The 22187-nt window shown below is 39.0% G+C and overlaps 1 protein-coding gene across 1 annotated transcript; it reads left to right on the top strand.

Moving 5' to 3' along the window:
• Nucleotides 1-3354: 3354 nt before the first annotated feature.
• LOC122656656 (uncharacterized monothiol glutaredoxin ycf64-like) lies at nt 3355-21809 on the top strand. The gene is made up of 3 exons (XM_043851264.1): nt 3355-3624; nt 15216-15485; nt 21738-21809. Exons 1-3 carry the CDS (start codon nt 3423-3425, stop codon nt 21791-21793), a joined length of 528 nt encoding a protein of 175 aa, XP_043707199.1. The 5' UTR covers nt 3355-3422; the 3' UTR covers nt 21794-21809.
• Nucleotides 21810-22187: the final 378 nt, after the last annotated feature.

The raw sequence follows: 22187 nt of genomic DNA, 5'->3' as shown, positions 1-22187 counted from the left end.
ATCACCCCAAAATCTTTACTATCTACTATTATCCTCCCCCCAAAAACTTTCAAACAACTGTTATCCCCCTCTGATGAATACTAATCACTAACTGACCCCCATTGTTACATTTCCGTAACGGTGAGGGTTAGTCGTAATAGTGTGTCGTTGTCACGAATTTTCTAAGACCAAAATGCCCCTTTTGGGTGGTAATTGTAAAAACCAAAAAAAAAAAAATCCCATCACAGTCCTCCTCCTCCTCCTCCTCCTTCTCCTTCTTCTCCTTCTTCTTCTTCTTCTTCTTCCTCCTCTGCAACCCCAAAATGTGGCTGCCATCAAACCAAAATCAAAAACCTTGGATGGAATGAAACCACACCGCGAAGTCTCTCCACCTATAAAAGGATCATCAGTAAACATCTGATCCCGCAAGCTTCTCCTGAAAAAATTTTGAATCGTAAACCCTAAACTTGTTATGAACATAAAAATCCTAAATTACCACTGTTCTGATTGCTGCTTGAGAAAAAGAACATTTAAAATCCTCCCACCAATGAGCAAACCCTCCTTTTATTTATTTCCCCCTATATCCCTTTCTTTACTTTATGATTTCTTCGTGACGCCATGGATGGATGTACACTTGTACAGTGTTAATATCGTAAAAGAGAAGGAAAGGATTTTCGTATTTTGTTTGTTTATTATCAATTTTTGCCTTTTGATTTCAATTTTACTTTTTCATGAATTATTCCCCCATTTTTAGGAAGGATAATAATCTATTCAATTTGAATCAGATACCCCACCAATGTGCGCCATTTAATCTTTCACTTTTAAATTTAAAAGTTAGAAAAATACATAATTAGAAAGATAAGATTATTCGATGAAAGATTCTGGGATTCGGGGAGTGAAGGAAGGGTGAAGGAAGCTTTTGTCATTCAAAGTAAAAAATGGATGATCGATGGATTTGGACTTTTGGAGCAACAGATATTCCTGTAATGGCGATATGGTGTGAAATAATTAAGGGGGGAAGATGAGACATGAAAGGGAACTTATTCTAAAATGCTGTTGGGTAGTGGATAATGCTTTCAGGTCTCCATTAATGGATGCATCGAAAGACATTGAAAGGGACAGAGATAAGCGAGCTAGCATATATTATGGGATTCTGCTCCTCTCTCTTTTCTCCTCTTCATGCTAATAATAGCTGGATCCATTAACGTGGTGGGTGATTAAATTTTGCTACTATTTCTTAATTGTGATGTCTCTCAGATTATTAATGAGTGTTTCAGGCAACACAATAACCAATAAGGGAAAACTGGGATGAATTCCACCAGAGAATATACAAGGAATCACTGCAAAATCAGACTCTTAAGCTTGCTTTGGAAGAACCCAGCTGAAGGGAAGGAGATTTATTTTACTCATATCCCCCTCACCAGAGAGAGAGAGAGAAAGAAGAGACTTCACGGCGTGGTTTCATTCCATCCAAGGTTTTTGCTTTTGGTTTGATGGCAGCCACATTTTGGGGTTGCAAAGGAGGAAGAAGAAGAACAAGGAGGAGGAGGAGAAGGACGGTGATGGGGTTTTTTTTTTTCTTTCAATTATCACCCCCAAAAGGGTATTTTGGTCCTAGAAAATTCGTGACAACGGCACATTGTCACGACTAACCCCCACCGTTACGAAAATGTAACGGTGGGGGTCAATTAGTGATTAGTATTCATCAGAGGGGGGTAACAGTTGTTTGAAAGTTTTTAGGGGGTAATAGTAGATAGTAAAGATTTTGGGGTGGTAATTGTAAAAAACCCATAAATAAAAAAGGGAGAACTACTTGGACACCCCTGTACTATGGCCTAATTATTTATTCTCCCTAATTTTATAAATAATTATTTGAACACCTCTTGTAGTTTATCATTTCTTTCAAGTAGCCCTGTCCATTAGTCAGTCATCGTTACCATGGGTAAATATTTTGTAAATGCCTAAACTACCTTTAAAGGTATTGAAGTGACAGATTTACCCCATTCTTCTTCTTCCCCACTGCCCCAACCCCCTACTACATCTGCAACACGACTGTTCAGTGCCCATGGAATACCGACGAAGGGCAAGAGTAATAAAACATGCAATTTCTCTTCTTTTTTTTTGTGTTTTAATTTCTGAATCTAGGCCGACAAGAGTTCGTGAGATCTAAAAGTTTAGAAATCTCTCCTGTTTGTTTGTAAAAGGGAAAGAAACATCAGATGCATGTTGGTTACCTTCATTGGGGGTTTTTTGATTTCTTGTTGGGTTCTACTGAATATGTTTGGTGTGAAATCTAGGTTTGAAGTTTTAGGTTGTGGATAGGAATTTTCTTTTGTTTAGGGTTGTTAAATATCTTCTGGTTTTTCTAGTGCATGTGGGTTCTAAAAATCCAGCCTTGTCTTGTGAGTCGGAATTAGGTATGGACTGAGAAGAAGGGGTAGGGTCGGGTTTATGAACTGAAGCAGATCGAAACATGTCTTGCCAGGGAAGATTAGACGCATTGGTTGGATTAGAATTTGGGTAGGAATAAAGGACCAACTCCATTAATAGAAGCCGATCGATCAGGTGATCAAGCAAAGGCGACCCTCACTCCAAAGTCCAAATTCTCAAGAGGAACAAGGTGAGAGAAGGGTTTCCTGTTTCAAGTTTCAACATTTCAGCAGGCGTAGAACCAGGGGAAAAGACAAGGTCTGGTCCATCCATTTCTTAACGCTAATCCTCTCTGCATAATTGCTCTCCTCCAGATGCGATTTCGGAGATATTACAGCATCCTTACCCTCAACTTCGATTTTATAAGAGAAAAAGATAGAACATGAAAGAAAGCCAACGATCACAACGACAATCAACCCAACAACCACTCAAATCTGGTTCTCAGATTTTCGCCCAACTTGTTTCAGCCAAACTTTATCAGCATGTTCCCTGAAATCTGGGTCTGCGATTGGATGATCTTGAAAGGCCAGAGTGTTACCGCAGCTCTGCTTGGAATTTCAGATTGATTGAGCCTCCAACAAAAGGATCCTTGAAAGATTTGGTGTTCTCACGAGATGAAGAAATTTCATAAAAAAAGGAGGGTAAGTTGGTCATTTAACTTCATAAATTTCAGATGAATAACTCATAAAGGTAAAATGGATATTTTCATTTAAACACTAACAACAGACTAACACCGTCAAGGTTTCAGGGGGTGTCAAGTAATTGGTTAAAATATTGGTGATTGTAAGTAAAATGGCCATAGTACAGGGGTGTCCAAGTAATTTTCTCACAAAAAAAGATGTCTAACACGTTACTCCGCCAGCTTGCTACAATGGGATATCATTTAATGGGAGGACCGGAACGATGGGAAAGGGAAGAGAGAGAGGGGGGCAGAGAATTGAGAGAGAAATTTGAGGCCATCGTGAATCAGTGACAAAAGAGGCACGACTCGAGGTCCAGTGTGAGGGGGTAAGATGTGGGCTTCTGCGCTTTCCCAGGCGATTCCACCTTTCAAATCCTCATTCGTGTTTCAGAGTTGCAAAGTGGCAACTGTCTCTCGCCCTTTGCCATGGACCAACCATCCTCACTCCTCTATGCGCGTCCCGTCCCTCCACAGATATTCCGAGATTGGAGTCCGGCCCAAGCGAATCGCCGCCTCCGTGCGCTGCTTCTCTGGTGCGTATTTGTTATCTTCTTTTCATTTTCAGTCTTCTTTTTTCATGTCTCTTATGTGTTTCGATTCTAGTTCTGTATTGTGTTTTTCATGTGTATTGGATAGGAATCCTTCGATTGTTATTTTTTTCTTTTGATGAGCCAATAGGAAACGATTCTAGTTCTGTATTGTGTTTTTCATGTGTATTGGACTGGAATCCTTCGATTGTTATTTTTTTCTTTTGATGAGCCAATAGTAAAATATTTCCGCTTAAATTTTCTGCCACCGTCTCCACCATCACCACCACAATAGCTACAGTGCCTAGAGTTGGATGGCGCCTCTTGGTTGATGTCACTTCGGTAGATTCAGAGTCGTGGAAGAAACACAGTAATTGTAGTCCGTGAGATCCTATGCATGGTTTAAATAACGAGATTCTATTAGATAGTGTTGTATTTTAAAGGTTTTCAAAATGGATTTAAAGGTTCAAAACTGCTCCAGCTTGGTTTTGATTTCAATCCCCACATGGTCTACTTGCATGTTTTCCTTAACATGCATATGTTCTGTCTCCCGGTCGATGTTTCCGGAGAACAACAACAAACTCAGCCTTATCCCAACTTAATGGGGTCGGCTACATGGATTCAAACACAAGAAGGAAAGCTGGCTTGCCTAGGCTTATCCGGAGAGCAACGTTTCCTATTTGATATGCCCTTTGGGAGGAGCTGGTCGACTGGCTTGCCTAGGCGGTTTATAAAAAATATTGGCAATAGTCACCTCTGTTGATCCCAGGTTGACACTGAGAGGGGGGTGAATCAGTGTTCTTAAAAAATAATCCATAAATTCCAACCCTGTGTTGACGTCGATAGAGAAGTCTTCAAGCAATCCTGATTGGCTGGGGCAATCCCGTAATTACCAATCCCACAATACACATGTACGTCTACCTCGCAACCACTGTGTGGCCAGTTCTGCCAGACAATGCACCCCATTTTGCAAATCAAACACACTCCAATATATGCAATGGAAAGTAACGCAGACAAGACACCAAAATTATGTGGTTCAGCCAAACTGCCTACGTTCACGGAGGAATATCCTACCCAGGGTTTCGTATATTGCTGAATATATTACTCAAATAATGATCGCTGCAGCGATCCAGGTGCAACAACACCTCCTTCTGACTATGTTCCTACAGAATCTAGGGCTACAACCCCAAAGCTAATCAAGCCCCAACTTGATTGGTATTACAATGTTAAATTGAAAATCAATTACAAGCCCTTCCCCAGTACATGAACAAAACTAGGGTTTTTTTTTTCACATAAGCAAACCCTAAAAAAAAATAGGACTTGTAGAATAAAAGAATACCTCTCTCCTATGTATCCCAGTGATCAATCTACTGTAGTACCCCTTCGAGAGTCGATGCACACATCCCAATGTTCGTTGCAGCTTCACAGATCGATCAATTAGTGTATTCCGTGCATAACATTGTTTTCTCTGTATTTTCTGCCTTTGAAAGTGGCTCCAATGGATAGCTCTCGAAAAACACGCAGTTTCAAAAAAAAATTCGTCCAATTTGGACTCTAGATGGCCAAGATACGCCCTTCCAAAGATGGATGCTCCAAAACTGGTAATCAGGGGCAGATTCGTAATTAACTAGATTCTTCGTGACAAAACCATATGCAATAGGGACACACGTCAGAGATTTTCACATTCTCTGGCTTCGTTAGAAATGGGGGTGATGTCATGTTGACGTCATACTCCACTAGGAATCATTTATTTCCTTTCTCTCCTCCTTTTTCTTTTTCCTTTTTTTTAATGAACCAAATCTGATGCAAGATGCTGATCCGACGCTCGAGGAAATTTTTTGGAACAATGCTCATTAAAGGACAACGACCGTCAGCAGAATGGTCATTAAATTTAAGCAAAAAAATTTGGCTAAGTATAAGAGAAAATGTCCTTCTCTAGATTCGCTCCATTTTCGTGCAACGACACAGGTCCATAACTTCCTCGTCTGATATCGAAAAGTGGTGAAACAAATTGCGTTGTAACCAAGATTTGACGAGCTTCATTTGTTGTGAAGATTGCTTCACCTAGTTTTGCCATTAAGACTTCCAAAAATAGCTTCAAAGTGGACCCCACTGTGCGATCCTATGAAATCACAACTTTTGATGTACGAAACCTTCACCTGCTGCTTCGGGCCTTTGCCAAACATTTCTTAGGGACCCAATATACTGCCAATAGTCATCGTCCATGCTCGGATTTCGCTATAACTCTGCCAAATGACCAAATTGCCCTTGACACTGTGTAGAAGCCCGTTTGACCTTTCTAGCTCTACCAAACCACCAATAGCTACTGCCACAACACCAATATGACCAAATACTTTGCCAACAATCACAACACACTCCATTTGACTAGCAATCTCTTCCTTTGGAATTGTTGGCAACAACTTACTTCACAAAGTCATTCTGACTATGTGATGCGCTTTTCTCCCCTTTGACAACAAGTACAAAGGGTGCCGACGCTCCCCCTACACCCCTTGCACATGTACCATCATCTATTGTGCTGGTGGAGTGACAACTTCAGGTTTGTCTTTGATTGCTTCAACGTTGTCGTCAGGAAGTACCTCTTGCTTGCTTATCATGCACCTTTTCAAGACCTTCAGAAAGTGCATAGAGATTACGAGTTGTCCTTGATCCTTGTGCCACAATCTTCCCATTCTTTTTCTTTTTGATCACACACCCATCTTTGGTAAATAGAACTTCATTGCTACTATCACATATCTGACTGACAGTTAAGATGTTGTGTTTCAGTTCACTAACATACAAGGCATTATTGGAACAAATTTGTCCATTGTATAATCTGATTGTGCCTTTTCCTTCAACTCTAATGCCATCATTATTTCCAAATCTAACCGAGCTTTTTTCACTATGTTCCAAAATATAGAAATTTATCTTTATAACCTGTCACATGAGTAGAGCATCCACTGTCAAGAATCCACGGTGATGGTTTACTGTGTGCTTGGAAAGCTGTTTGAACAATAAGAGAATTGTCACTGTCCCCTTTCTTCTTTTTCTTAACCAAGACTTCTTTCTCTGCCATTGTGATTTGTTTCCTTCTTTTCTCTTCAACATCCACTGTCTGTTTTTTACCTTGCTTCTTTGGAGGGTTCTTCTAGATTGCCTTTGTGAGGAAAGTATGGTTTTGCAGTTCCTTGCCTTGTGTCCCAACCTGTGTAACACCTGTAGCATTCCACATTCTCCTTTTTAAGTGGAGCATATTTGTTCCTGCTTGTGAAATCTGTAGGCTTGACTTGTCTTCTGCATTCTGCCAACCTGTGCCCATAAACATTACACCCATAGCAGTAACCATTAAAGTAGCTCTGTCCCTGTCTAGAATATCTCCCAAAGTTCTTGGCCTTCTGATGACTGACTGTGGTGAATCCATCTCTGTCAACTTTCTTCTTAGTAGACTTTTCAACATTAGAGTTCCTTAGTTTCTCACTGACGAATCTCACAGGATTCCCTGCAGTGTCCTTTCCTTTAGTCCTCTCACTTCCAAATGAACTTCCTTCAAAACCAAGACCAAACTTCAGCTATGCTTACCTTTGAAAGCTAAGGATCTCATCAAGTATATTACTTTGTCCTTTATCAGATGATGATTGTCTGTCTCAATCACCTGTGTGCTCACTTCCTTGCCTTTTCTCTTCAATATAGTAACCGATGGGGTTGTAGGAGTTGAATCATCATTCTTCTATAGCTTCTCAATCTCTGTCCTCAACATAACAATTTGTTCCTCCAATTTGTGCATGCTTCTATCTTCAAGGATATAGTGCTATTAATATCATAAGTTATCTTCTATGTCTCCGCAATGGTAAGCTTTAGTTGACTGATCAGTTCATTTTGCTCTTCAAGCTGATTTTCAGACTTCTTGCTCTTCTTTCTCTCCACTTCAAGTTCTTTTAATGCAAAGTATAATTCAGCTTCAAGGTCATATTCACCCTCAGACTCTTCCTCTTCATCAGTTTTTTCAACTGTCTTGTTCTGATTATTATTTGCTAAAACCATAAACAATGTCTCAAATGATTCATCATCTGAATCTTCATCCTCTGATGATTCATCTGAAGAAGTATCACATCTTTTGGAAATCAAGCTCTTCTTCTTGAAGTTGCTTTTTCTGGGGATGAAATTTTTCTTCCCCTTCTTGAACTTGCTTTCCTTTTGAGTCTCATCGTCTGAATCATTTGTCTTTCCTTTCTCAGGACATTTTGAAGCAAAGTGATCAATGCCTCCACAGTTGAAGCATTTGAGAGGGAGTTTTCCCTTGTATTTGCCCTTTTGATTTTTAAACTTTCTTGCCAGATAGGCAATCAACTCATCATCTTAGTCCTCAGACTCACTCTCCTTTTTCACCTTCAACTTCTTGAAAGCTTTAAAGGCTGCTTCTTTTTCATTAGTCTTGGGTTTGACCATTCTCAACTCATATGCAGTTAAGGTTCCATGTAGTTCATCTAAACTCATTGTAGGTCCTTAGATTCTTCAATGGCTGAAACCTTTGGATTATACATTTCTGGCAAGGACCTTAAAATCTTCTTAACCACTACTGAGTCCTTGAGTTCTCCCAATCCTCTAATTGAGTTTATTATTTCATTAACTCTAATCATGAAGGCTTTAACAGTCTCCTCTGGCAACATCTTCAAACTTTCAAATTGATTTCTGAAATGCTGGAGCTTAGCCTCTTTAAGTTCCCCTCATGGATGCCTTCAGTTTGTCCCAGACCTGTTTAGCTGTTTCATATCTAGACATTCTTGCCAATTATTGGTCTGTCAATGCACTCAACAATGCACTTCTGGCTTTATTCTCCTGTTCATACTTTTTCAACTCGGCCACATCTGTAATATCCTCTGTAGGAATGATGTAATCTGTTTGCACAATCTTCCACACATGATATCCCTGTGATTTCAAGTATGCCTCCATCCGAATTTTCCAAAAGCTGTAATTGGAGGTGTAAAAACTCGGAATCTTCCCATACATGCTTTTTCCCTCACTGGTAATTGCCACTACTGTCAATTCTCAGTGTCTTACCCACAATTGTTATCTCCTTGGAAACGTGGCTTTGATACCACTATAGATCCCAAGTTGACATTGAGAGGGGGGTGAATGAGTGTTCTTTAAAAATAATCCATAAATTCCAACCCTGTGTTGACATCGATGGAGAAGACTTCAAGCAAACCTGATTGGCCGGGGCAATCCCGTAATTACCAATCCCACAATACACATGCACGTCCACCTCGCAACCAGTGTGTGGCCAGGTCTACCAGACAATGCACCCCACTCTGCAGATCAAACGCACTCCAATATATGCAATGGAAAGTAAAGCAGACAAGACACCAAAATTACGTGGTTCAACCAAACTGCCTACGTCCACAGAGCAAAACCCTACCCAGGGTTTCGTATATTGCTCAATATATTACTCAAATAATGATCGCTGCAATGATCCAGGTGCAACAACACCTCCTTCAGACTATGTTCCTACAGAGTCTAGGGCTACATCCCCAAAGCCAGTCAAGCCCCAACTTGATTGGTATTACAATGTTAAATTGAAAATCAATTACAAGCCCTTTCCCAATACATGAACAAAACTGGGGTTTTTTTTTTCACATAAGCAAACCCTAAAAAAAATAGGACTTGTAGAATAAAAGAATACCTCTCTCCTATGTATTCCAGCAATCAATCTACTGCAGTACCCCTTCGAGAGTTGATGCACACATCTCAATGTTCATTGCAGCTTCACAGATCGATCAATTATTGTATTTCGTGCATAATACCATTTTCTCTGCGTTTTCTGCCTCTGAAAGTGGTTTCGATGGATAGCTCTTGAAAAAGCGCGTAGTTTTAAAAAAAAATTCGTCCAATTTGGACTTCAGATGGCCAAAATACGCCCTTCCAAAGATGGATGCTCCAAAATTGGTAACCAGGGGCAGAGTCGTAATTAACTGGATTCTTCGTGACAAAACCATATGCAACAGGGACATGCGGCAGAGATTTTCACATTCTCTACCTTCGTTAGAAATGGGGGTGATGTCATGCCGACGTCACACTCCACTCGGAATCAGTTATTTCCTTTCTTTCCTCCTTTTTATTTTTCCTTTTTTTTTAATGAACCAAATTTGATGCAAGATGCTGATCCAACGCTCGAGGAGATTCTGGAACAGTGCTCATTAAAGGACAACGACTGTCTACAGAATGGTCATTAAATTTAAGACAAAAATTTGGCTTAGTATAAGAGAAAACATCCTTCTCTAGATTCGCTCCATTTTCGTGCAACGACAAGGGTCCATAACTTCCTCGTCTGACATCGAAAAGAAGTGAAACAAATTGCGTTGTAACCAAGATTCGACGAGCTACATTTCTTGTGAAGAGTGTTTTACCCAATTCTGCCATTAAAACTTCCAAAAATAGCTTCAAAATGGACCCCACTGCGCGATCTATGAAATCACAACTTTTGATGTATGAAACCTTCACCTGCTTCTTCGGGCCTTCGCCAAACACTTCTTAGGGACCCAATATACTGCCGATAGTCATCGTCCATGCTCGGATGCCGCTGTAACTCTGCCAAATGACCAAACTGCCCTTGACACTGTGTTGAAGCCCGTTTGACCATTCCAGCTCTACCAAACCACCGATAGCTACTGCCACAACACTAATATGACCAAATACGTTGCCAACAATCACAACATACTCCATTTGACCAACAATTTCTCTTGGGGTGTTTTGGACAAGTATGAGGACACCTTCCCTTTATAAATAAAGGACTAATTTGGCTATTAGAGGCAACTTTTGAAATACTTTTCCTCTTGGACACCTTGTTAAGGCCCAAGATGGAGTGGTGATTTAGTCCTATGGCATGCAAATTCTTCAGAGAAATTCACCTTTGCCTCTGCCTGGTATTTGATTAGATCAAAATATGGAAGTCCCTTGGCACAACATTGTCTGGTTCAGTTCAAATATTCATAGACAGAGTTTTACTGCTTGGCGTACTTTGACCCAATCTCTTCTTATCCAGGTGTTTATTCTCAAGAGAAATCTTTTCATACCTAATTGTTGTCTTTGTTGGAATTCTCAAGAGAAAGTTGTACACCTATTCTTTTCCTATCCTTTTTCTAGATCTGTTTGGAAAAGGATCCTTAGCAAGTGTTGGCCTCATCAAATAATTATCCTTCCTTTTCAGAGAGAATGGAGATGGATTTAAAAAAATTTTTCAGTGGCAAGTCAATCTCAGACATTATTGGTAAGCTTACCTTTTACGTTGCAATTTACCATATTTGGTGGGAAAGGAATAAGAGAAGATGGACCTCCACGTCACGTACTATAGAATAGATCGGGAAAGCTATTTCTTTTGAGATTAGAAATATGCTTCTTCCCATTCTTAGCTCTCATTTAATTCATTATTAAGATATACCTATCTTTATCTCACGCTAAGCCAAGAAATTCATAAATGATAGGAGGTTTCCTTTTTTTTTTGATCGATTAAAAAAAAACGATAAGATATAATATTTGTAGGACTTGTAAATCTGGGATTGGATCAAGTAAAGTAATCCATTTTTTTTCTATTTTCTCTAAGATAAGAATTTGTCGGTTTGAGGCGCGAATCGAATCTCTTAATCATACGATTCAATGAAATTTTTTGAATTTATGTCGTATTGGTACAATACATATATCAATCAAATGAATCTCATTCTGATGGGAGGCAATTCAAAAAAAGCAATTAATTAATGTCACAATTCATTGCATTGATATTTCTCAAATATCAACAAAAATTTTATTAAACTTTTTACTTGGAGGAACTACTGCTTACGCCGGTAAATGGTTGGCAATCTATCATTCAAGCTTTTTCTCGGAAGTTGTATCACCTCTATTAAATTAAAAGAAAAAATTATTCTCTGGAATCGTCCTAAAGATAGTATCTGGCTGGACCCTGCATAAATATGATTCAAACATGATATAATATATCATATATGTGTGGTTGCGAGCCCAGATACAGTGAGAAATAGGCATCTCGTTATCAGTTGGGAACTCTCTTTTATTTCTCCCCCAACCCCGGCTTTTTGATGTACCATCTTATATTGATGTTTCCCCTTTCCCCGGCTTTTGATGGGTCATCCTTTCATTCATTGTTTTCCCTACCCTTGGTTTTTGATGTATCATCAATTTATTAGTTGTTAGGGTGATGCAGATCTGAAGACTTTTACATCCGTAATAATAATAATAAGAAGAAGAATTCTCAGTAGCTGTTTAGTCTTTTAGTTTATTGTTTTTAGTACCATACTTGGTTTATTTTGATGTATTTGTGTTTTAAAATTGAACCGGGTCCATTCTGGTTAAACCAGTGGTTCAATTTAAGTGATTTTAGTAGATTTTTATTATGTCTTTTTTATGTTTTTAAATTTGGGTTCACTCCTCTCCATGGTTTTTAGAGAGGAAGTTTTTTGTTAGTAAGTTGGCTAGGGGGATTTTCCACTCCTAGTCTGATTAGGAAAGCTGGCCTTTAGGCCTTATAATGAAAAGGGATTTGTGGGGCTCTTCTTTACCCTTTCAAAATTGTAGAAAAACAACTTTCAAATTTTGATTGAGTGTTCTCCTGCCCTATTGGGAAACTTGATCCAAGTTTGGGCTGGTTCTGCTCAGCCAAACCCTAGCAACCCCAATTTTCCCCTCTTAAACCCTAACCCTAAATCTAACCTATTTTCTCCAAAACCTTGCTGCGGATTCTGTTTTTACACCTCATTGGTTTGCTGAATTCAGTTTATTACATCACCGAAGTTGGTGAATCATAACCTAACATTAACCCTAACCTCCCTACCCTAAATTCCATAAAACCCTAAACCTAAATTAGCCTTTTCCCTGGTTTTAAACCCGAAATTGAGTCACCCTTTGAAGTAGTTTCTATTTTGGTTTATAGTTTGAGCAACTCAAATCTACTACATTATAGGGGTCCTAATATTGCCATGCCTATGGGCTTTGTTTTTGTACTCTGCTTTTTCTGTTAATTTATTTTCCATTCACCCAAAAATACTTTTGAAATACGTTGTTGCTCTCTCTTTTTTGATCACGTGGTTGCTTTACCCTTTTGCTTTCTTTTGTTCTATTGAGCACAACTCTGTATCCCAACGTGGCCAATAGTTAAGTACAACAATTATTGGTAAGTCTACTTGGGTTGTTGTATCTTGGAGATTGATTTGTAAGAACCTGGTTCGTATCAATAGGGGGCAACGGCGATCTTAAGGAGAATGACTGGTGGCATGCCTCAGCCCTTTCATCAGTCTAACATTGTTGAAGTGTTGTGACAGAAGCGTACAAGTATTCGTGAACCGAAGATTGCTGACAAAACTCTTATTCCGTTCCTAGTCTTTTCAAGTGAAGTATTGAATCCATCAGTTAACTTTATATCTCAATTTTTATATTACTTACTAGATTTCTTAAGTTGTAGTCATTAAGATATTAAGAGTATGGCTACCCAAAACGCTCAAATGTTACCATTGTTCCTACCATGGAGAACAATGGTAACATTTGAGTTATAGAATGTGTATGCCCCGTAATTTTGTTCTTACATTGGTAGACTACATGGTTAAATGCAGACTACCAATGTAAGAACAAAATTATGAACTCGTTGAAAAATGAGTTACAGAATGTGTATGCTCCGTATGATTATGCATGCATGATATAAGCTGCATTTGAGAAGAAGTATGCATTGGAAGACGATGGTAGTATGAAACATGTTGTGGCAAATTTTATGGATTTTGTCATGAAGGATGATATAAATGTCTCCACTCAAATTGACATGTTTGTAGTATGAAATATGTTGTGGCAAATTTTATAGATTTTGTCATGAAGGATGATATAAACGTCTCCACTCAAATTGACATGTTTCAAGTCCTTGTTGCTAAATTAGCAAAGGAAGGGATGGTGCTTCTAGATGATTTTCTGATAGGTTCTCTATTAGAGAAGTTGCTGATGTCCTAGAGTGACTTTAAGTTAAACATGAAGCATAAAAGAAAGGACTGGACTCTTGACCAAATAATCATCCAATTGAAAATTAAGGAGGAGAACCAGGAAACGGACAAGATAATGAGAGTCAAAGTATTAAAATCCAAGGCTAATCTTGTTGAGTCTGGGAAGAACGAGCAGTTTAAAAGGAACCTTTATGTTAAGAAGGATAACAAGTTCAAGAAGAAAGGAAACTGTTTCGTGTGTGGATCACTTTAAGCATGATTGCCGACAACTAAGAAAGAAAGGTAACAACAAAGATAAAGTGAATCTCACGGTGGCTAAAATCTTTGCAGCAGAAGTAACGGAAGTCCACTTGGTCGAAAGTCCAATGAGTGGATCATTGACACGGGTGCAACCAAGCACATATGTGGGGATCGAAATTCATTTTACAACTATTCAACAGTTGACTCCTATGACATGGTTTACATGGGTAGCTCTCAATCCTCATGTGTCATTGGTAAGGGCCAAGTCATTTTGAAGTTAGCTTTGGGAAAGACACTTGTGCTCAAGAATGTGCTGCATGTGCCAGAGATCAGTTGGAATTTGGTGTTGGGATCGTTCCTCAACAAGGCGGGACTGAAACTGTCAATAGAGTCTGAAAAAGTAATTGTATTGAAAAATGATGTGTATGGTGGGAAGGGGTATTTGTCAAATGGGTTGTTTGTACTTAGCATCTCTGAAATCTTGAATGAAAAGCCCAGTACATCTTCTATTTATAAAATTATGTTTTTTGGTTTATGACATGCTAGATTAGGACATTGTAGTGCACCTTACATTAAGAAGCTTTCTAAGTTAGGTCTCATAAAATGGAATCCTAAATCGACTTGAGACAAATGTCAAGTGTGTGTGGAGGTTAAGTTCTCTAAGAAGCCTCACAAGTTGGTAGAAAGACAAAGTAAACTTCTAGATTTGGCGCATAGTGACTTAGGTGACTTCAAGTCACATGAATTAAGAGGAGGTAAGAGATATTTCATTACCTTTATAGATGAATTTTCGAGATATACCAAGATATATCTCCTAAGGCCCAAGGATGAAGCTGAAAATGCCTTTATATCCTATAAATTGGAGGTTGAAAACCAGTTGCCAATTAATTATCTACGTTCCAACCGAAGATATCGAATGAATCATGGAGGCCATGCATACAACTTGTAAATAGCAATGAGGATTAACAGAAGTGGGTTAGTTTTGGGGAGCTTAGAAGAAGATGGTTTCGTTCAATCTTTTATACTTCTTTAATTGTATCAATTCTATATGACCCTGCAAGTCTATGTGCATGGGGTTCTCCCTGCATTGTTAACCTAATATAATATTTTTCTTATGAGTAATGAAAAAAATGATACTGATGATGGTGGTGGCGGTGATGATGGGAGAGATTACTAAAAGTGATTGCTGAATTGCTCTGGTCGACCTAAAAGATATGTGCAATAAGTTGAATAGAGTTAAGTAGTGAAGCCTCGTATTTCTGCAATAAGTTTATACGCATATTTTGGTTCTCAATGTTTTATCTATGTTTGTCTGATTATCACTGCTTTGCTTGTCATTTTTTGAATCACTGATATGTATGTTCTCTCTTCCAGCATTGACTCCTGAGCTGAAGTGCACGTTGGATAAAGTTGTTAAATCACACAAAGTAGTTCTCTTTATGAAAGGAACCAAGGACTTTCCACAATGTGGGTTTTCAAATACAGTAGTACAAATACTGAATTCCCTGAATGTGCCATTTGAAACACTGAATATACTAGAGAATGAGGTACTGCGTCAAGCATTGAAGGAATACTCTAGCTGGCCTACCTTTCCTCAACTTTACATTGATGGAGAGTTCTTTGGCGGTTGTGACATTACTGTCGGTAAGCTTCTTACATCAGGTCAAGTTATACAAACACTGCTTATCGATAACCAATGCGAGTGTTGCTAGTCATTACAATGCATGAACATTAAGACACAGTAGCTAGAGCTTTTTAGGCTATAGGGTGATTCAAGCAAGAACCACTCAGTAACTTGATTCATGGGATCCAAGAGCAAAGGAAGGCAAGAATAAGAAGATGAGTTGAAACAGGCTAGATTTGAGTTCCCTTCCCCCTTGTGGGGGCCAGTCATTTCAGTCTTTAGGATTGGAGCTTATGTTGTCATGTAAGGTTTAATGAGTAGAATATGTGATCAAAAGGTTTTTTCTACATTAGATAGTGCAGAATATATCTCCAATCAAATTTGGTTGTGTTGTGGTGGTAGTCTCATGGTTGGTTGTAAGTGCACTATGGCTGTATGGGACATTGGCACTTGGGTTTTATGGGCTTTTGGTTGCAGCTATTGTGTCAAACTTATTACTTTTAGAAGTGGCTCAAATGTTTTGAAGGAGCTGAGTCAGTTGTTTTTAGCAAGTACAATTTTGAGTCATACCAAAGGGTGTAACTTGGGCCAGGCTAAATCAAGCCGGTCCCATTTTTTCTCCAGATGGGGTTAAGGTTGGGAAATGCTAGACTGGGGTAGAGCTGGGCTCGGTTAGTGTTGTACCATTGGATTCAGCTCAGCCAGCCCACTCAAAGCTGGCCTCTTGTGTATAGGAATGTAATATATGTTACAAATATGCAATAAATATCAATCATATGTGTATATGAGAGGAACTAAAAAAACAAGGGGTAGATTGAAAATGACTTGGAGAAAAATGTGGTGAGAAAAGATATGGATGGCATTGGGTTAACAAGCCATTAGGATTCACCTTAACTCCAACAAAATGCCTGAAAAATACAGAATGATCACTACTACAACGTGTCAGTCCAAATTCCAAAACCACTTCAGTGAACCGACCAAACCAAGCTCTAGGTGACTATTTCAGCCCATACAAGGATTTCTTTAGCTTACACATCATCCCATACTCCCCCTGAGCAGCAAACCCAGGAGGTTGCTCCATATACACCTCCTCTTAGAGATCACCAATAAAAAGAAGGATTACCTGGGGTAGGATCAGTCGGTGATGAAGATGAGGTTGAAGCCGAAGGTGGGGGGAGGGGGCACACCTTTCGATGATGTCGTTAGTACACAACAGCAGGTGGTGGTGGTGGAGATGGCGACTGTGGTGGAGGTGGAGAAACCTGTGGAGTAGAATACTGAACAATAGAAAGAGGAAGATCATCGTCCAATGTAGAGTCAACAACAGGAGAAGCCGTATAAGGAGTAGACTCAAAGAAGGAAACATCAGTTGTAACAAAAATACTTTTGTAACTTAAAGGAATAACATCGATAACTCTTTTGAGTACTAGAATAACCCACAAAAATGCATTTAAGAGCCTTGGGATCCAATTTAGAGATACCTGGACATTGATTACCAATGAAACAAACACTGCCAAAGACACGTGGTGATAAGGCAAATAAGGGAGCAGAAGGAAACAATAGAAAATGAGGTACCCCCACCATGTAAGACAGAGGAAGGCGTGCGGTTGATTAGATAATAGGCTGTTAAAACAGCATCAGCCCAAAAGGGTTTGGACACCCTCATCTCATATAAAAGAAACCGTGTGACCTCCATCAAATGTCTGCTTTTCTTTTCTGCGCCACCATTTTGTTGCGGGGTGTCGGCACAGGAAGATTGATGTATAATGCCACGGTGAGTCATAAAATCAGTGAAAGGAGCAGAAAGATATTCCTTAGCATTATCACTACAAAAAACACACAAAGGAGTACTAAATTGAGTGTTAACTTCATTCACAAATGCACAAAAAATAGAAAATAACTTAGAACGATTCTTCATTAAGTAAAGCCAAGTAACTTTGGAGTAGTCATCAGCAAAAGTAATAAAATAACGAAATCCCAATTTAGAAACAATGGGACAAGGACCCCATACATCTGAATAAACTAAAGCAAAAGGTTGATTAGACCTTGGACTGACTCTAGGGGGATAGCTTACATGATGTAACTTCCCAAACTGACAAGACTCACAATTTAGACCAGAAAGAGACTGAAAGTGAGGATCTAAAATCCGTAAACTCTGTAATGATGGATGACCCAAGCGTCAATGTACTTGGTGCGGAGATGTCAAACTCGAACATGCCATAGACAAGGTGTCTTCAAGTAGGTACAAGTGTACAACCCCCTGACTCACGACCTCTACCAATCGTCTTCTTTGTCGTAAGGTCCTGAAAGATACAAGAATCAGAGAGAAAAGTTACAGAACAATTATAAGTTTTAGTAAGCTTAGTAACAGACATGAGGTTAAAAGGGAACTCAGGTAAATAGAGAACAAAGGATAAGGATAAAGAAGAAGTGGCCTGAACAGTGTCTGTACCAGTTACTTTAGCCAAAGAACCATCAGCTAAGGTAATATTAGAGGATGATGTATGAAAGGAAGGAAATATACCAGAGACCCTAGTCATGTGGTCCGAGGCTCCTAAATCAATGATCCAAGGGCGAGGAGTAGTCAAAAGACATGTAGTGGCATTACTTGTTTGACAAAAGGTAGCAGTAGAAGGCTGGGAAGACTGAGAGATCTAGAACTGCGTAAAGCAGGAATAATCTTCATTAGACATCGTCACAGTCTTACCCTCAGAAGGAGAAAGTGATGGAACAGTAGATTCAGTAATGGCAACAAAATTGGCAAACTGTTGCTGTGGTGGTTTGCCATGAAGTTTCCAGCAGAAGCGTTGAATATGTCCAGTGAGACCACAATGGTGACAGGTCTTCCCCATACCTGAAGAATCTGAACCTGAAGTAGGAGCTTTCCCAGATAAAGGGGCTTTGCTAGAACCATCCCCAAGGCCATGACTACCACCAATTCTTGTCCCACTACGGGATGGTGTGTAAGAAGCCAAGGCCGAACTATCCACAGTAGTGGAATCATGAGAAGTCTCACGAGATACTCGTAGAACTCGTGAAAAAGTTTTTGAAAGTGTAGCTACCTTATCACCACCAAGTATCTGGGAATGAATAGAATCAAACTCCTTCCCAAGACCGCCCAGAAATCCCATGACTGCGAGTTGCTCTTGCTGGTTCTGCATTTGTTGCACATCAGATGTGATAGGAAGTAGGGAATTCAGCTTCTCATACATCCTCTTAAAATCAGCAAAGTACTGGGTCAACAGGTGGCCCTTTAGGTCAGCTCTGTAAAACTCCTGAGATAACTCATAGATACGTCTTGAATTGGAGAAACATCATAGAACATCTTTTCCCTCTAGGCGTGTGTCTAGGAGTCCATCTTTGTTATTTTTTTTTTTTTTGGGTGAATAATATATTCATTACTAAAAGGAAAAGAGAAAACAGGGAGACCTTCAAGGGGGCAGAAGGGAAAAAATAATGCTACATACAAAGGAAGCACCCCTCAACGGGGAGGGGAGAGAAGAGAAGAGGGAAGCCCCCAGGAGACAACAGCATGCTTGTTCCTTGGGGAGGCAATACAACTAGTGGAGTTGGTCCTAGGAACTTTGCTGATGACATCAAAATAGATGGAATCCCAAAATTAAGGAGAACCAGAAACCTAAAACCACAAGGCCAGAATTGAATCAGAACACTGCTCCAAAACAAGACCTGCAGATCCTAGGAAGGACCAGCTTTTTCATGCTGCTACAGGCCCTTCTTTTTCCTGGAATACTTGAGCTTAAATCTGGATTCTGCATCACTCTCCTTATTCAAAATGTGGAGGGGACGGATAAGCCTCAACAAAGGGCCATTACTCAGTGCTGGTCCTGTCTATGTGGATTGCGGGGGTTGGGAGGGGTGAGTTTGGAGTCGGTCCTAACCTTTGGTTTTTTTTTTTGTTTGGTGCGCAAAGTGGCTGCCATCATAGAGGGTGGGCCTTGGTACAACGGTAAGGTTGCTCCATTGTGACCAAGAGGTCACAGGTTCGAGTCTGGAAACAGCTGTGAAAGTAGGGGTAAGGCTGTGTACATTATGACCCTCCCCAGACCCCGCAGTGACGGTAGCCTCGTGCTCTGTGTACGTCCTTTTTTAAAGTGGCTGCCATCAAGACTCGAACCCAGGTTTATGTCCTGGCAGCCCAAACCTTTTACCATTGCTCTAAACAATGGCCCCTCTGGATAAGCCTCAATGGTTATAAACATTTAGAAGATGGAAATACCTAGAAATGAAAAGTTCTCTCTGTGGATCATCTTAGAACCTGAGGGTGGCTGATAAAACACAGGTGCAATTTTTGTGAGAATGATTCTGTTTCAGTAACTCATATTTTCTTTCCTGTCCTGACACTTTGTTCATTTGTGGTCCTTTGTACAAAAAAATCAATTAATGTTGGGCATCCCCCCCTCTCCCAAAAAAAAAAAAAAAAAAAAAAAAGAGAGAGAAAGGAAAAGAGCCTAATCTGATAGCATAATGGTGGGATGGCACTTTGGTCTAAACAAAAGAGGTACTCTGGAATTTGTCCCCGCAGTGGTCTGCTGGAATTAATGGAAAGAAAGGAATTCTGGGATCTTTGAGAAACAAAAGATGCCAATGGATAGTCTGGTTCTGATTCTCTTTATGACCCTAGAGTTTTAGGATGCCTGATACTAATTCATGTATATTGGTGGTCGATTGGATTGAACTGAGATTCTGAATCTTTTCTCGTCTTAGTTCTATGTATCCTAGTATCTTATCCCTTTTTGTAATTGTATATCCTTGAATGAAATATACAGTTTAACTTTCTCTACAGGGAAAACAAATCTATTTATGTTCTGATATACTGTACATATATGTAATACGTAGGTATATCCAGTATTATAGCGTGTATTATGTTCAAATGTTATATGCATTTATGAATTTAATGCAGATATATCATGTCAGTTGTTTGTTTGGTTTCATTTGTAAAATATTATTGATTATGGCTTATTGTAGTAGGATGAAAGCATTATGCGTCAAAAAATAAAGCATTTGATTGTGAAATATAATAGCTTGTAAATTAAACCAATCCGATCCAACACTGCCTGCATAATGCCAATGGATAGGCTGGTTCTGATTCTCTTTAAGTCCCTAGAGTTTTAGGACGTCTGATACTAATTCATGTATATTGGTGGTCCATTGGATTGAACTGAGATTCTGTCTTTTCTTGTCTTAGTTCTATGTATCCTAGTATCTTATCCCTTTTTGTAATTGTACATCCTTGAATGAAATATACAGTTTAACTTTCTCTACAGGAAAAACAAATCTATTTATGTCCTGATATGCTGTACATATATGTAATACATAGGTATATCCAGTATGATAGCGTGTATAATGTTCAAATGTTAAATGCATTTATGAATTTAATGCAGATATATCATATCAGTTGTTGGTTTGGTTTCATTTGTAAAATATTATTGATTATGGCTTATTGTAGTAGGATGAAAGCATTGTGTAAAAAAATAAAGCATCTAGTTGTGAAATATAATAGCTTGTAAATTAAACCAATCTGATCCAACACTGCCTGCACAAATTTGAAAATCAGAGAAAGTTAGGCTGGATCGGGATACCATAGCCCAAAAACAGCCTAGACAGGGCTAGGGTTGATAACAGCATGCCTCAAGAGCCAGCCCCAGTTTATTACCTTGACTACAGTTAGTCACCATATAGAGGCTTGTATCCAAGCTTGAGTTTTAGCATCAGCATAGTGTTTTTTTTTTTTGGTTATTTTTTCAAAGCTTTTTGCTACTGCTATGTGGATCCACAGGCCCTCTTTAGAGATGGTTTTCTTTGTAGCTACTTCTGTTGTCTTGTTTTTCCTTCTTAGTTCCTGTTTTATGTCTTTGTTGCAGCTACTTATTCTCCCATAAGAAACTGAGCGTGAGAACCAAATGAATTGAAAGGTTCATGTTTGGTTCGAGCCCCTTATGATCGATGATCATAGTGATCAATAGAAAAATGAAGGGATATTTTGATACATACGAACTTGATATTGTTGCCCCTGGTAAAAACACATTCATTACCTGCATGATCAGTGTTTTCACTATCATTTTAAATCTTCGTTCCTGCTTCCAAGCAGTGTCTATGACTGTTATTTTGCTATTCTGTAGTTGTTGCTTCTTAAGTTTATCGAGTCTTTGAATTATCAACACGATGCAATTGTGTATGTATTTCTTGGAGCTATATTTTGATTTGTTACAAATATTTCAACTGTCTAAATTATTGCTTTTATTCTGCGACAGAGGCTTATAAGAACGGACAGTTGCAGGAATTATTGGAGAAGGCAATATGCTCCTGATTAACATGAATTTAACCAAAATGCTTTATCTTTTTCCAGTGTAGTGAAATTATACTTTACTAGGAGATACCATTTATCAGTGTTAATTTAGAATTTCTATTGTATGAGCCTGTTATATGCTCGTTCTTCATTTGGGGTTTTAAGACTTAAGTTCGCATTGTTAAAATTTGAATCGTATGCTGAGCATACTGAATTGGGAAATAGTAATCTATACAAACGGTGCTTATATAGCTATTAATATTCCAAGCATCAATAAGATTTGTAGAGGAAATCTGATGACATCAATAACATCTGAATTTTCTTCATTTTCTTTAACTATTTTTAACGCGGTTTCCACTCATACGTCCTTCTTCCCCCTTAATTGAAACCGTCATTCAAAGCTCAGCATCTGCTT

The sequence above is a fragment of the Telopea speciosissima genome, chromosome 3, assembly GCF_018873765.1.
Source record: "Telopea speciosissima isolate NSW1024214 ecotype Mountain lineage chromosome 3, Tspe_v1, whole genome shotgun sequence".
NCBI lineage: Eukaryota > Viridiplantae > Streptophyta > Magnoliopsida > Proteales > Proteaceae > Telopea > Telopea speciosissima.
Note: the sequence above shows the minus strand (reverse complement) of the source record. Positions and strands in the feature narration are given on the sequence as shown.